We start from the raw sequence: 14,998 nt of genomic DNA, 5'->3' as shown, positions 1-14,998 counted from the left end.
CATGGCACCTCTCACACCTTGTCCCATGGGATGGGGCAGTGCTCTGGGTACACACACTGACAGGGTAACACCTGCACTCTGTGAACCTCAGGGAACCATTCCTTCTCCAAATCCGGACAGGGATAAGGGCGCAGTCCCTGGGAGTTTCTATTCCCACAACACCTTCTAAAAAAAGGAGGTTTATTGACTTAAATTAAGAAACAGCTCCGGGGGGCATGGAGGGGTGAGGAGAATCCATATTCTTTGTGCTAAGTGTGGGACTTTTCCTCCTCTTCTTCCCGCTGGAGCTGCTGGATGAGCTGCTGCCTCTCGGCTGCCTGGCGCATCCTCATCATCACCAGGCTCTCGTAGTCCCGCTCTGACACCACGGATGCCTGGGAAAGAGCAGCAAACACACACAAACAAACCCATCAGGGACAGCACAGACTCCCAGACCTCCCCCAAATCCCCCTCACAACACCAGTGTTTCCAGCAAGAAGTGGTTTGATCCCACAGTAAACGGGTGAGGTGGGTGAAAGCCACCTGGCTACAAGAAATAAGCAGGAATTGTTATTAAAATGATTATTGAAAATAACCAGCAGTAAGTGTGGTTGATGAGGAAAGTGGGACAAACACGGAGTCAGCATTCCATGAGGCTGGATGGGGCATTATTGTGGATGACAAGATCCAAACCCTGCACCTACAACGTTGGTGCCCGAAGTCCAGTGTACACTTCACCTGTTATAAAGGCTAATGCCATAAAAAAAAAAATCAAACCTTTGTGGATTAGTCATGGAAGTGGCTAACTTCCAACTGTCTCACAATGCTGAGGCCTTGGCACAGGTTACCCAGAGAAGCTGTGACTGCCCCATGCCTGGAAGTGTTCCAGGCCAGGTTGGATGGGACTTGGAGCAACCTGGGATAGTGGAAGGTGTCCCTGCCCCGGGGTAGAACTGGATGGGCTTTAACGTCCCTTCCCACCCAAACCATTCCAGAATTCTAACAGCTGCAATCAATGCCCTTAGAAGTCTTTTCCACCAACAATTCCATAATTCTAAATGGCTGCAGAAAGAAAACCACCAGGGATGTTCCCAAACCTGACACAGGAATGGAACAGTTTTCAAAAACTCCTGGAGCCTCCCTGCTGTGTGTGGCAGCAACTGTCACGTCAAGGCAGTTGATGGCAGACTCTGCCTAATGAACGTGGGCAGCAGATGACAGCTGCTCCAGTGCTGCTTCCAAAGCCATTCCACACTAGTAGGTGGCCGTGCTATTTTGGATGTATGAAAGCACTGCAAGGCTTGGAAACATCCAGCTTGTTCCTTGACAGTTCACGTGGAAATAAGGGTGTCTTGACAGCAGGTGAATGGAAAAAAATAAAACAACCCTTTATACTAATTTTTCTAGGAAGCGGGTTAAGTGGTGATGGCAGAGAATCATGGAATCTCGGAATGGTTTGGGTGGGAAGGGATCTTAAACATCATCTGGTTCCAACCTCGTGCCACAGGCAGGGACACTTTCCACTATCCCAGGCTGCTCCAACCTGGTTTGGAACACTTCCAGGGATGGAGCAGCCACAGCTTCTCCAGATACTGAAGGATTTCTTAAGAAGCAGAAGGGATACAAAGGCAATAGAATGCCTAAATAAGTGTCTGCATGGAAACATGGGTGAGTGCAATTCGTTATCCCTGCCAGCAAAGTGGTTCCTCCGAGGACACAATGAAAGCCCACAACAGATAAAGAACATCAAGAGGGAAATTAAGAGTCTAATTGGTGTCTCAGGAGCCACCTGAGCAAAATGACCTTTGGGTACTGGCAGCAGCAGTGTCTGAGAAAGCACCGATGGTATCAGCCCTCAGCCAGGATCCTTCCAAGTCCCATCCACCAACCCCAGGAATTTGCTAGGCTGGATGAAGAAGCTGCCTGAGACTCATGCAGATGAATCACCCACACAAACCTGAAGCCCCACCTCACGCTGGGATTGAAATTTAAACCAGCCAGGAGATTATTTGCAGCCTGGTTTGGGAGCTGTGCTGACACGAGGAGCCCTCGGAGTGGCAGGAGGAAGAGCAGCCTAATCCAGGTGGGCTCCCAGCACGTGCTCCCGGGTTCCTGAGCGTGGGCTGAGGCTCTGCCACTCCACACACCTACTTCCTGCAATCCTGGCAATTACCAATGGAGTAAAACCCAGTTTCTGACGTGGCTGACTCAGCAAGGGCTTGGCTCAAAACAAACACATCCACGCAGGGAGCCACTGAAGCAGCGACGGGTGGCACATGAAGGGACGGCGGCGGCAGCGCTGCGGAGTTTTGGCACTCTGGGTCCAACCTGGCTGAATTCCTGGACTCCTGGCTGATGCTTCATCCTGGTGAGAGTGGCAGGCCCAGTTCTCTGAGTGCTCCAGCAGCTTCTCCTCTCCTGGACTCCGGGCTGCTCCAACAGGGCGTGAGTCTCCTTTGCACTCTGTTCTCCCAACTGTTGTCTCCCGCGTTGTCGCTTTTTACATCCCCCTTCTCCTGTATTCCCTGGGTTCCTTCGGTGGGACTGAGTCACCGTCTCGTTCCCAGCCACCCACGGCGCTTTTCCGGCGGTGCCCCTCCGCAGAAGGTGCTTGGTTACCATGGCACCCGAGTGCCCTTCTGTTCTAGATGCCAGATTAGATCTGTTCTCATGGTGACTGTGCCTCTGCTGTTCCCCACCAGCCCGGAGCCGCAGCACGCGTTTAACGAGCTCGCTCAGCTCACACACCGCCGCTCCTCTCCACTCCAGGGGTAGACTCCTTGAGATCCAAGACGAGCCAAGTGCTCCTTGCCACAGCGTGGAGTTCGCATTTCCTGCACTACCAGCCTCTCTGTTTTCCTCGCAGCTCCGGGAACGGGGCAGGAAGAGGTTGTTCCTGTTGCGTGGCTCTCTGCTGATCCCATCTGTGAGGAGTCAGCGTTCCTGCTCCTCGCTGCCTTCCCTCAGCATGGATACTTGGCGCAGGGGCTCCATCAAATCCACCACCTTCTTCCGACGCTTCTCCCTCAGGAGGCACAAAAAACTGGGCAACCAAGTCATCATCCTGAACCAGAACAGCCACACTCTGGACACAGACAGCCAGAAGAGGGAATGCTTGAGGGACAAGTCTGAGTACCTGTCCTGTCAGAGTGAGCAGAACCTGGCCAAGGCACAAGCTCCTCCCAAGCCTCCCCGGCTGTACCTGGACAGTTCCAGCTGCCCCAACATCATTGATCACACGGATTCCCACTCTGACCTCTCCTTTTCCGACGCTGCTCCGTACCACAAAGCCACTCCAACGCACAAGGACCAGGCTACAGAGCACGGCACCTCGGAGGCAGGTCTCCCAAACAGCACCACTCTTCCCGACCTGGCTGACCCTTTCCTGTCCTTCAAAGTGGATTTGGGGCTATCTCTCCTCGAGGATGTGCTGCAGACCCTCAGGAAACAGAACCCGAGGGATTACGCCATTTGAAGGTATTCCTTGTCCATCACATCCCAGTTGCTCACTGCTGCTGCCAGTTCCTCTGATTCCGGCAGGAGGAAGGACACTGGAGCGTGCCTGTTGTGTGTGGCCTGTTTCATTGTCCTCACCCACCACAGACCATCCCTGTCCTTGCCAAGGAATCCTCTGGAGCAGAGCTCATGGGCTCTGTGCTCAGGTGAGAGCACTCTATGCTGTCTCGTGGGCAACTTTCCACTCTCCATCCCAGGAATTTCCCACTCTGGACTGAGCATCCCCTCCTCAGGGAAGACTGGCATTTTTTGGGAAAGACTTCTTCTGGGGATGTGACACTGTGGGGCAGGGATTTGTCATGGATCACTTGTGGAACAGCAGGCAGCCTGCAAGGAGGCAGCAGCACTGCACCCCAAAGCCAAAGCTTTGAGGGCTGAGAGATGGGAACTGGGGCTTCTCCTCCCACCATGATGGATGTGAAAGCTCAAAGCTGTTCCTCTGTTTTTTCTCCTCCTCCTTGTGGGTTTCTTTTCCCTTAACTCCAGTGCAGGTGGCACTCCCAGCCTGGAAACAGGTAAGCATCAAAGTAGGCTCCTGATACAGCACCAGCAGTGGATTTATCCTCCTGGCAGGAGAAGAGATGTCTCTGACACTGCTGCCCCACGCATGCACTGAGCTCCCAGCTGTACAGACATAGAAGAATAAATATATCTGTGACTGGAAGTGTCTGGTTGCCTCATTTCGTTGGGAACAAGCCACAGAAATCCCAGGCACCAGGAGCACAGGGTATCTGGAGTGGCCCAGGTCCATCCTGCCTGGCACTGCAGGGTTTTATGATGGGGAGGGGGGAATCAGTGTGGCTCTGAGGGAAGGACAGAGCTGCTGGGACTTGATTTTCCCCTGAGGAAAGCTCACACAGCTCGGGGCAAGACAGGAACAGTTCCCCACTCTGAGTTGGACAGTGGGAAAGGCTCTGCAAGGCTCAGCACAGGACAAACTGTTAAAATAAACTACCAGTTCTTACCTTTTTGACTATTAGAGCTCTGTTTAAAAATAATAATAATAAAACCTCTGTGCCTCCAGGTAACCAGGAGCTTTGGAAGTGGCCACAGCAAAGTGCAGGGACATTCCAGGGAAGGCATAACTGCCTCTTAGCCTGTGAGATTCACCTCCCAAAGTCAGGTAATAGAAAATAAACCCTCTGAAACCTCTGAAGGAGCTTAGGACCGGTACAAGAACACCAGGCAGGAGGCTTTTTATCAGGGCTGAATGGCTGAGAAGCACTAGCAGGGAGATTCCACTGAAGGAGCAGGGAAAATCTTCCCCAAACTGAGCATTGCAAGCTGTTGGAGTGGCAAAACAAGCTCTCTGCAGCCACTGTGTGCTTTGAACCATAACACAGCCACTGCTCTCAATAGGCCTGCAGTAATACTGGCCAAGCCACAGCTTTTGAATTCCAAGGGGAACCTGGATCCTGCTTGGCTCCAGCAGCTCTCCAGGAACTGCTGGACAACGTGCACCTGTTGCTGTAGGAGACAACAAGGCTGTGGAAGATGAGCAGCCTCCCCACAACACAGCTTCCAACCGGGAACTGCTTCTAATCCCCTGGCTGTCCTTTACCTGTAGATTGTGGCACTCAGGTCCTGGCTGGCTCTCCCAGGCAGGGAGTACCTGGCTGCCTGTCCCAGACAGGGAGCAGAGGATGAGTAGTGAGCACGTTGCCATGAGAACACTGCAGATTTGGGCTGATTCCTGAAGCAGAGCAGTGAAGGAGCTGCTTTTGCACAGAGTGAGAACAAAACGGGGGTGGATTCAGACAAAAACAGAGGGGGGAAGCGAATAGGAAGCAAGGGCAGCTTAAATCAGAATGAGATAAGTGCAGCCTGGAAGCAAGAATGTGGAGCTTGGTGGCTGGGAAGAGGCAGAGGGAACAGGGATCTGGGAGCTCACTCTGCATAGTCTTGAACTGGAGAGCACAAGCTGGAAGCAGATCAGCCAAGAAGAGCTGTAAACACATCACAGGTTTTAGAAGCATCCTAGTGGATGCAGCAAGAGGATTTGGGGAGGGTCTGGAGTAGAAACAAGGGAAAAAAAGGAAGGGGAGCAGCTTGGAGATGCAAGGCTTCAGTGCAATCCCAGGGAGTGCAGCTCCTTCCAGCTAAAAGGACAACAAAGCACCAGCTGTGCAGGTCCCTGGCAGCTGCTCCTCAGCATTCCCAGAGCCAGGTGGGATTGAGGAGGCTGTGCTGGGTAGGGCTGAGTCACCAGCACCGTGTGCTGCTTTCCTGCTCTCCCTGCTGCCCCACCACACTAATCCTGCACCGCAGGCAGACGCTGCACTTCCACACTAACAAGCTCTGGGCATGGAAACAGGCCAAGACAAACTCAGGGATCTGAACCCACAGAAGCTGGAATCCACTACCAAGCTCCAATTGCACCAGCAGCCCCCTTTGGTAGGAATGAGCCAGTTCTCACTCTCTGCTAGTGAGAAATTCTCAAACAATGTGCTTTGGATTCTGCTTTTTGCCTCAGTTTCCTTCCTAACACTCTGGTGAATCTCCTGTGGCTGCAGGACTCTCCCTGGTCCTAGATGGACAGGATACCAATTAGGTGTTCTGATGCATAATTACAAATAATATAAATAAAATACTTGATGAAAGTATTAATAGAAGTATTAAGCATTCACTCTCATCAAGAGAGTGAATGCACTGAACAATCTCACAAGCTTAAACTATTTAGGGAGTGAACACACAAAAGGGTATTTAGTTTGATATTGCTGTCTCCTCCCTCCTGCAGACCCTAAGAACAGAGGTTTCCAGCACTGGAACTTCATCCTCCTGGGAATGCAGTGAGTAACCAAGACTCTCTAGTGGAACCTTTCAGCAGCTCTCACTCAGAGGATTCCAAAAGTCACGACATATTAAAAAATCCCATCAGAATGGCACTGGAGGATTTGGGCTCAGAAAGGAACATCCTTGTTTTTCACTTGGGAGAAAGGGAATGTGTGAAGATCCAGTCATCCAAATAGCTCCAGTTCCCAGTGAATGTGCTGCTGCCCAGGCAAAGAGGTTCTTTAGAAAGTCAGGCCTGACCCCAAGAGCTTCTATCTGACAGCACACTGAGATTTAGGCTGTTACAGCACCAGATTTCCACCCCACAGCCCATTCTCCTCACCTGTGAGGTCCTGGGCTGGCTGGTGCTGTCAGGGAGGACGGTGCTGGGGCGGCTCTGGGGCTGGCCCTCCAGCCAGGAAATCTTCAGCGGGTTATTTAGCAGGCCAACTTCATTCTTCACAGCCATCTCCTGGCAGGGAAAACATCCTTCCATCACCAGCTGAATTTCAGACTGAATTTCAAGCCCTCAGCCATGGGCAGGGACACCTTCCACTCTGAAATGGATGATCTTTTAAGGTCCCTTCAAACCCAAACCATTCTGTGATTCCAATCTGTAAAATTTTAAGGATCTTTCCGACCCAAACCATTCCGTGACTCTCAGATTTCACAGCTGCCCTACATGAGAAGCACCTTCATGGTCCATAGTCCTGCCAGTACTTTTGATATACCGGTCATACACAATTTTGGGGGGTTTTATTATTTGGATATTAGTAAAGAAAAGCTCGAAGGAAACCCTTGTACAGCCCAAGCTGATGGAACTACTAAAATTTAGGGTAACTGATGGCTTCTGCTCCCACAGCCACATGAATTATTTTAACTCACAGTGAGTCAAGACATTTTGGGTTGTTTTTCACTGCAAATGCCTGATATCACCTCCAAAACACATAAGCCCACCTCCAAGGCATTTCACCTCCAGAGAGAGCTGAGTAAGTGCTCAGTGCCTGATTTTTAAGGCAGTGCCTCTTCCCTCAGCCTGTTCCATGCACAACCTGTTTATGTGCCTGATCTCTGGGTTTGTGCCTCCAGCTGTGCCACTCCCTCCGTGCCTCTGTGCCTTTAGACTCTCATTACCCTTCTCCACTGCCTTAATGACAGGGCAGTGTCCTGGCTGTCACCGGGCCTGTGCCACCCCCAGCACACCCAGCAGGGGTTCTGCACACTCACGGCTGCCTTCACCGTGGCAAATTCCACCACTGCACTCCCAGTCTTCCTGCTGGAGATCAACAAATTGAGCACATCACCATACTGTGGAAAGAAAGAAAGGAAGGAAAGTTAATTACAGAGTCAGGAGAGATGTCAAGTTCATTTATCAAATGAACACAAAGAGAAAACATGTGTTTTCACAGACATGAGGTTTGAGCTGTCACCATTTCTGTCCTGATCCCACTATTTCTGTCATTCCAGGAAATAATCTGGGAAGGCATGGAGCTACACACTTGGCTCCCAGCAAGCCCCAGTACAAGAGGACTGCTGAGCTCAAAGCCAGAGCTCAGAGGGAAAATAAAGATGCCAGGCTGGAATTGATCAGATCAAAAGGCTTGTCTGTGCCTGTCTCTGCACTTCCCACAGCAGGGATGTGGAGTGCTTGAAGTGAAGGATGAGTGCACCACAACCACAGAGCCAGACTAAGTGGGCAGGAGGCTTCCAGTAGGAAGAGTTTGCAGTTGCTCTGTTTCAGCAAGAGTCCCTGCTGGGAGCCAGGCAGAGCTGTTAGCTGAGAAACAGCTCCCAGCTCAGCGATCAAAGGATCCAACTTGCCTCAAAGGTTGGATTTGATGATTTAAAAGATCTTTTCCAACCTTAATGACTCCATGATCATGCTGATGAGCTTTGAAAAAGGCATGAGAAAGATGAACAGGGAAGGAAATGAGCCACTCCAGTTTATAGCTGTTTAGATCAGATTACCTGTTTAGATTAGATTATTAAGATAAAATCATTCCTTCCTTCCTTCCTTCCTCTGAGGGTGGGGATGCCCTGGCACAGGTTGCCCAGAGAAGCTGTGGCTGCTCCATCCCTGAAAGTGTCCAAGGCCCGGTTGGACAGGGCTTGGAGCAGCCTGGGATAGTGGAAGGTGTCCCTGCCTGTGGCAAGGGGTGGAACTGAATCATTTTTAAGGTCCCTTCCAACCCAAACCATTCGATGGCTCTGTGATATGCAGCTTCCCAGAATCCACTATTCTTACAGCACTGAGAGCAGGGGAAGACTCAGTAACAAATAGGGAAGAGTGTCAGACAGGACCTTTTGCAGGATCTGCAGCAGCACGTCTTTGGAGTATCCCCCTCCTGTCTCATCTTCCTTCCTGCATTTCCACCTGAGCTGGGAAACAAACGCCAGGAGTTAAATTTTTCCCTTTTGGAAGTGCTGCCTGCTGAAGCAGCTCCCAACCCCCTGCACATTCCCCACGTCTGCTATTTCCAGCCACACTCCCAGGCCTGCCAAGACAGTGATCTCAGCATGGGAGTGAGCACAGGGAACAAACTGTTTGGGGAACAGGGAGAAATGCTGCTCACTGGAATAAAAAAAGATCGCACTTGAAAGGATGCTAATGGCTCTGCCAGGGTAATTAGCAGATGTTTCCCTGTTGCTTAAAGCACAGACAACTCAATCCCAGGCTCAGAAATCTGGAGCAGACAAAGAAAAGGTGAGTGAGGAAGGAATTCTAACAGCAAGGACAGGAGCTGTTCACTTGATGATGCACATTCCATGGAGGAATTTCATCTCCAGTATGAAAAAAGATGTGCCAGCTCAGCAGGGCTGAAATGTCCCTTCTGTTTTCCAGCATGTTCTATCAGTTTTCACCAAAACACAGCTTTTCAAGGATGCTTTACCTTGAGCTTAGGAGTTATTTTGCCTTCTGCTCCATCTCTTTCCTGCTTGCCTAAAGAGAGAAAAAGCAAAAAAAAAAAAAAAAAAGAGATTGAAAGGACATGGGTGAAAATTCCTCAGCTTTTTACACAATTCTTTTTCCCTAAGAACAAACACATGATGAAACACTTTGAGATTTCCACTGGACCATTCCAGTCCCAAAAATCTCGTGCAACAGGAACTGCAGCACAGACTGAATACTCCATGGCAACATTTTTCCCTTCTAGGAAGCCCAGACTTGCCATGATCAAGGCTAGAACAGGTCAGCAAAAATACAAGCAGGAGACGCGTTCTGAGGCGTTTTTCCCTGGAACAAGCTTCTGCTGGGACAACTGGAAAAATTAAGCTGGCAGAGAGCCCAGTGCCACCTGCAGGTGAGAGCTCCAGGCTCCCCTGTGCTCACCTTGGCTGTGCTGCTCCCTTTCCCGGCGGATTTGCTCCCTGATGAGCCTCTGCTGCTCCTCCAGCTGCCGGGAGCCCTCCTCACGCAGGCGGATTATCTGTGGCACAGGGAACACAGCACGGACACCTGAGGCACAGAGCCAGGACTGGAATGGCAATTCCACACAGCCTGGGTCTCACATCCAGCTCCTGGGACACCTCTCCTGCCAGTTCCCCTGGGACAGCTCCAAAAAGAGCTGCCTGGTCTGGTGGAAGGGGTCCCTGGGCATGGCAGGGGCTGGAACTCAAACCATTCCAGGACTCTCTGATTCACGGAGCCTTTCAATCCCAAAGGTTGAAGGACTGCTCTCCAAAAATTTTTTGCACCTCATCCCATGGATTTCATCATGAATGGAAATACTTCCGGCAATTCTTCTCAAAAATAGCAGGGAGAACTAAGAATTGGTCCTTACTTCTTCCTCTAATGATCTTGTTATCCTGATCTCCTCCTCTTCATTCTCCTGGGACTGGGCTTCTCGTTCTCTGGCTTCAAGATCTGCAGAGAAAGAAACGAAATTAAAACAATCCAAAGAGAATTTGAATTTTCCCTGCTGACCAGAGGAAGATGGAGAGATCACAAACCTGGCCACAGCTACACCAATATCCTGATAGCTCTGCTGTCTCTCCTCTGGCACCACACACCAAAGGAGTCTTCATAGTCCTCAACCCCCTAATTCCCACAACAGCACCTAATTCCCTCCTTCCCAGAGCAGGACCACCCCAGCTATGGCTGTGGGAGGAGATTCCAGAGTCATCCTACATGGATTGATCCCTGAGGGATTCCTGTGGAAGGAGAAATGCAAACAGCCAGCTAAGGGAGACTTCAGGAGAACATGAGGGCTTGATTTTTCTTACCAAGCTTTACTTTCTTCCTCTTCTCATCGAGTTTCTGTGTCCTTGCTGCAGCCTCCTTCTTCGCCCTCCTCACCCTGTCATAGGCTGCCTGCCAAGGAACCAGCACAACAGTGGGAAACTACAGAAACCAGGAGAGAAACTGGAAAACAGGGAATAGAACGACATCAGGGATTGCTAAAACCCTGTCAGTAGAAGTGAAGCATCTGCTGCTTCTTGGATTACAAGCTTTTCCAGGACCTGAAAAGAGGAGCTCATGTTTTTAGCTTTAATCACTTGGAATCAACACTTTTCTGGAGAGAGTTCCTTGCTCACTTTTGGTTTGTTTTTACTCTTTCCAGGGACATTTCCAGTTTCTTTCAGGCTTTGGGCAGTGGATTCTCAGCCACTTCCTCACACCTCCAGAAGGATCCAAGCTCTCCTGTGTCCCATAGACAGCAAAGCTTGGAGCCTCAGGGATTGCATCCAGGTATTGCATCCAGGAGTCAGCCTCTGACTCCACAGGAATGGCAGATGCACCATTGCCATGTGAATTTGGTATTCCTGAATCAAGGATGGCCATCACTAGTGTCATTAAATGGGATATGCCCCAGTCCAGCATGTTATTAAAGGCAGAATCTCAGGGCAGAGCTGCTCCCAGCAGCAAATCCCAAAAACAACATTTCTCCAAGCACCTGAGAATGGATCTCATGGAGAACCAGGGGGAATAACAGCTGAGATTTGTATTCATGGAGTCTCAGTTGGAGCAGAGAGCAGGACAGGCAGGAATACAGTTCCCAGCAACACCCCAAAATCCCACTCTTCCCAAATGAGCATCCTTACCCTGGCTGCTGCATCTGTGAGCACGGCCAAGGCCTGGGACAGCTGGTGGAAGATTTCCGCTGGGAACGAGAAGAAATAAGGGCAAGATGAGGGAAACCAGGCGAGGGACCTGGGGAAGAACAGGAAAGATAATTCCTGCAGGAAGATCTCTCCAAGGCAGAAAAATCACCTCCACAAGAGATTTGTAAGTCAACCTCTAGCCAGGGCCACCTCAACTCAAAGGTGTTACACAAACTTGGGAGTAAATAAAGAAACAAAAAACTGGGATTGTTTCATTTTAAGAGAAATCTTGGAACACAAAAGCTCGATTTTTCTTACTGATTTTTTTTTTTTTATTTTAGGTTGCAGTATCTCCTTCATGCCACATTTAGCTGGAGCCCAGGATTTCCTTCTCCTTCTCCATCCTTTTCCTTCAACAAGTCCTGCTTATATTGTATTGGAAGTTATTGCATTACAGCCATCTATCCTTTCAAAGTCTTTCCTCTTGTCCCATTACAAGCACTGGCAAATTGTATTTATTTTTTTATAAAGATGAATTATCAGTCTTGACACACAAAATACAAAATAACTGCTAATTCTACAACCTCCATCCACAGCAGTCACTCGCTGCAGGCAGCTGAAATTCCCCCTTGCCCTGCCCAAGATAATAATCCCATATCCTTAATCCCAAAATAATAGGATTTACCGAGTGCTGGTGAAGTTTTGACTGTGTTTTGTTTGTGTCCAAACAGGAAAAGGTTGGGGAAGTTTGGAGGGGTGCAGTTGTAACTCCAGCAGTGACTTAATGCTGGTGTTTCTAAACCCAGCAGGGATTGTTCAGCCTTAAAAAGCAGAGTTAACACCAACAGCAGTAACTCCCAGCCTTGTGCATTCCCAAGGACACACACCCAGCCATTCCCTCAGGATTTAGGGAAGCAGAGCCACTTCCAGGAGCCTGGAGAAGTGAAATCTGCAGCAGGAAGAGCTGCCCCATCTCACCTGCCCGGGGGTTGTCCGGGTTCTTGTCAGGGTGGCAGGTCAGGGCTTTCTGCCGGAACGCTGTCTTCACCTGCAGGGGCCAAACTGGGACTTACTGGGGGGAAACTGGTTTGTCTCTGCTCAAAAAAAGCAACTTGGAAAACCAAATTAATCTCCGTGTTCAAGGGTAACCCACTGGGCCCAGGACATCGCTGTGTCTAGAAGGAGTTGGAGCTTTTAAACTTTGTTTTTACTTCCAGGTGTCTTGTGTTGTAGCAGTTATACCTCAGGTGAAAAAAATGGGAGAGGGAAAGGGAAGGAAAAAAAATGGGGGAAGGGAAAAGACCCAGAAAGAGAACCAAAAAGAGGGAAAGGGAATCAAAAAGGGGAAAGGAAAACGAATGGGGAAAGAAAAAGAAGTAGAAAAGAAAAAAAAGAAGTAAAGAGAACAAAAAATGGGGAAACGGAGAAAAAAAAAAGTGGAAAGGGAAAAAAAAGGAGGAAAGGAAAAAAGGAAGCCCCTCTATCCCACTCCCAACCAATTCCCTGCTAAAACAAGTGGGAAAAGTTGTGTCCCGACCCCACCTGGTGGCCAAAACTCCCGGGATTGGGAATGTGCAGGAAAAGCCCTGCAGATGACCCCACCTCCTGCAGAAGAGTCCAGCCGAGGGAAAGGCGTTTCCTCCCTGGGCTCCATCCTCCAAATTCCCATTTCAGCAAAGAATTCCTTCCCAATGTCCCATCCAACCCTGCTCTGTGACAGTGAGAAGCCATTCCCTTCTTATCCTGTTATTCCAGGCCCTTTCCCAGAGCCTCTGCAGCTCTCTCGGAGCTTCCTTCCTGTGTTCAGCACTGACTAACCAACTAAATTCAATTAAAACCCAGAAACATGTCATTCCAACCCCACAAAATTAACTGGGACAGATCTCTAACAACAGGATTTTTGGATCAACACGCGAATTTCCTTTCTGGAAGCACACAAACAAAGCGACAGCAACAGTGTCCCGGACCAACGCCACGGTTCTCTCCGAGCCATCTCCTCCAAAGGCGCTTGGAGCAGCCCCTCAGCTGGGCACTGCAGAGCAGCCGGGAGCACGCCGCTCCCGAGGACACCGGGACAAGGAGAGAAGGGAGAGAAGGAGCCCGTCCCGAGCCGCCAGGACACTTCACCTCCTTCTCGGACGCCTTCTCGCCGATTCCCAGCAGCCCGTAGAGGTCCCGCTCCAGCAGCTCCTTATCCACCGCCATCTTCGCGCTTCCCGGTTCCGCTCTTGGCGCCGCGGTCGCTGGGAAATGTAGTCCCCACACGCCGCTGCGCCACGGGCCGCCTGGGAAGATTGGACTACAAGCACCGTGATGCACCGCGCGACCCCAGAGAAAGGGAACGGTTAAGGTGCGCAGTGCCCTGCTGGGCATGCTGGGTGTTGTAGTTCTTTAGCGGCGCCTGCGAGCGGGGAGAAACTGAAGGAAAACTACAAGTCCCGTGGGGCCGTGCGCGGGCACTAAGTCCTTAGGGAAAACAGCACGGGGGTCCCGCGGTCCCCCAAGGTCACCACTGACCGTGTCCCCAAGTGCCACAGACAGATCCGCATTCACGCACTAAATCCTTCCAGGGGTGGCACTCCACCACCTCCTCGGGAAGCCTGTGGCAGTGGGGAGTGGTGCCAGCCCAGCTACAGCCTGTTCCCAAAAACATACTTGTTTTTGTTGTCCCCAAAAAGCATCCATCTCGGCCCAAGGCACATTCCTTGCAAAGTTCTTGTCTTCTTATTGATCTAAGAGGCCTCCCTTTCCCCCTGCGCAAAGAAGTGAGCACTGTAGAAGAAAGCTTACCCAATTATTCCCATACACAGGACATGGAATTTTTCAGCCCTTAGTCCTTTATTGCAGTAGGATTTGTCTCCTTGTGGCTGAAGATGACTTACCTTTATCAACAGCAGTAACAAATCATGAAGAGATCATGAAGAAAACTGGATAGCCATGAACCCAGCAAAATGAATTGTTTCAGAGAGGGTTTTCTTACCCAGCAGTGCAATAAACAGAAAGATTCCTGGTGTGTCTCCATGGAGCCTCACCCAAGCAGAGGCTCAGCTCTCAGGGTGCAGACTGAAGTCATCGTCAGTGCTGTTCCAAGCCCTGCTCCACTGCCTCCTCCTTCTTCTTGATGAGAAACCTGGAATGGTTTGTGCTCAAAGGGATCTCAAAGATCATCCAGTTCCATGATCTCCGGTTGCTCCAAACCCCATCCAACCCACCTGGAACACTTCCAGGGATGGGACAGCCATAGCTTCTCTGGGCAACCTGTGCCAGAGAAAAATTTCTTCCCAGTATTCCACCTACATCTCCCCTTTTCCAGTTTGTAGCCCTGGGCATGCCGAGGCCACCTGTGGCCGTTGTGGTGCCACCTCGGGGACCTGCTGTGGCCTCCCCCTGAGGATCCCCTCTGGGTTCCCCCTCAGTGACACCTTCTGGCCCTGCAAGACACAAAATTTATCCACCGATGCCTGTCCCTAAACCCAAGCACAACACCTCAGTCCTTCAGGGCTGTCCCAACAGTGGCCCTTTGTGACAACACCATCAGTGATGTCACAGCAGCCACAGGACACGGGCCACATCACAAAAGCAGGGCAGGGGACACAGAGCCACAATCCCACGGTGAGACCTGTGGGATGCAAACACCGCTCTTCCAACCCCACCACTGCTGAGGTGCGTGACAGCCCCGGAAGGACAA

The 14,998-nt window shown here is 50.6% G+C and overlaps 2 protein-coding genes across 3 annotated transcripts; one reads left to right on the top strand and one right to left on the bottom strand.

Annotated features, from left to right (window-relative positions):
• Positions 1-163: 163 nt before the first annotated feature.
• DNAJC17 (DnaJ heat shock protein family (Hsp40) member C17) lies at positions 164-13,563 on the bottom strand. Of its 2 annotated transcripts, none has more exons than XM_014878749.2 (11): positions 13,438-13,563; positions 12,289-12,358; positions 11,311-11,369; positions 10,492-10,579; positions 10,050-10,132; positions 9,599-9,695; positions 9,159-9,208; positions 8,569-8,646; positions 7,495-7,575; positions 6,611-6,739; positions 164-374 (listed from the first exon to the last, which is right to left on the bottom strand). In XM_014878749.2, exons 1-11 carry the CDS (start codon positions 13,513-13,515, stop codon positions 249-251), a joined length of 939 nt encoding a protein of 312 aa, XP_014734235.1. In that variant the 5' UTR covers positions 13,516-13,563; the 3' UTR covers positions 164-248. The 2 variants fall into 2 exon arrangements, with proteins under 2 accessions (XP_014734235.1, XP_088031640.1); XM_088175514.1 differs by lacking the exon at positions 164-374 and adding an exon at positions 2,633-4,119.
• On the top strand, positions 1,681-4,159 carry C18H15orf62 (chromosome 18 C15orf62 homolog). The gene is made up of 2 exons (XM_088175515.1): positions 1,681-2,424; positions 2,682-4,159. The coding sequence occupies exon 2, from the start codon at positions 2,948-2,950 to the stop codon at positions 3,452-3,454; it is 507 nt and encodes a 168-aa protein (XP_088031641.1). The 5' UTR covers positions 1,681-2,424; positions 2,682-2,947; the 3' UTR covers positions 3,455-4,159.
• Positions 13,564-14,998: the final 1,435 nt, after the last annotated feature.

Source organism: Sturnus vulgaris, chromosome 18 (genome assembly GCF_052056855.1).
Source record: "Sturnus vulgaris isolate bStuVul1 chromosome 18, bStuVul1.hap1, whole genome shotgun sequence".
NCBI classification, from domain to species: Eukaryota; Metazoa; Chordata; class Aves; order Passeriformes; family Sturnidae; genus Sturnus; species Sturnus vulgaris.
The sequence above is the reverse complement of the archived record's forward strand: the minus strand, read 5'-3'. Positions and strand labels throughout refer to the sequence as shown.

Excerpts from the sequence above, each read along its gene's own strand:
- C18H15orf62 (XM_088175515.1), top strand. The coding sequence starts at position 2,948 with ATGGATACTTGGCGCAGGGGCTCCATCAAATCCACCACCTTCTTCCGA.
- DNAJC17 (XM_014878749.2), bottom strand. The coding sequence starts at position 13,515 with ATGGCGGTGGATAAGGAGCTGCTGGAGCGGGACCTCTACGGGCTGCTG. Across the intron at positions 9,696-10,049 it reads CAAGATCATTAGAGGAAGAA|ATAATCCGCCTGCGTGAGGA; the intron begins GTAAGGACCAAT and ends CCTGTGCCACAG. Across the intron at positions 7,576-8,568 it reads TGCTGCAGATCCTGCAAAAG|TATGGTGATGTGCTCAATTT; the intron begins GTCCTGTCTGAC and ends TTCTTTCCACAG.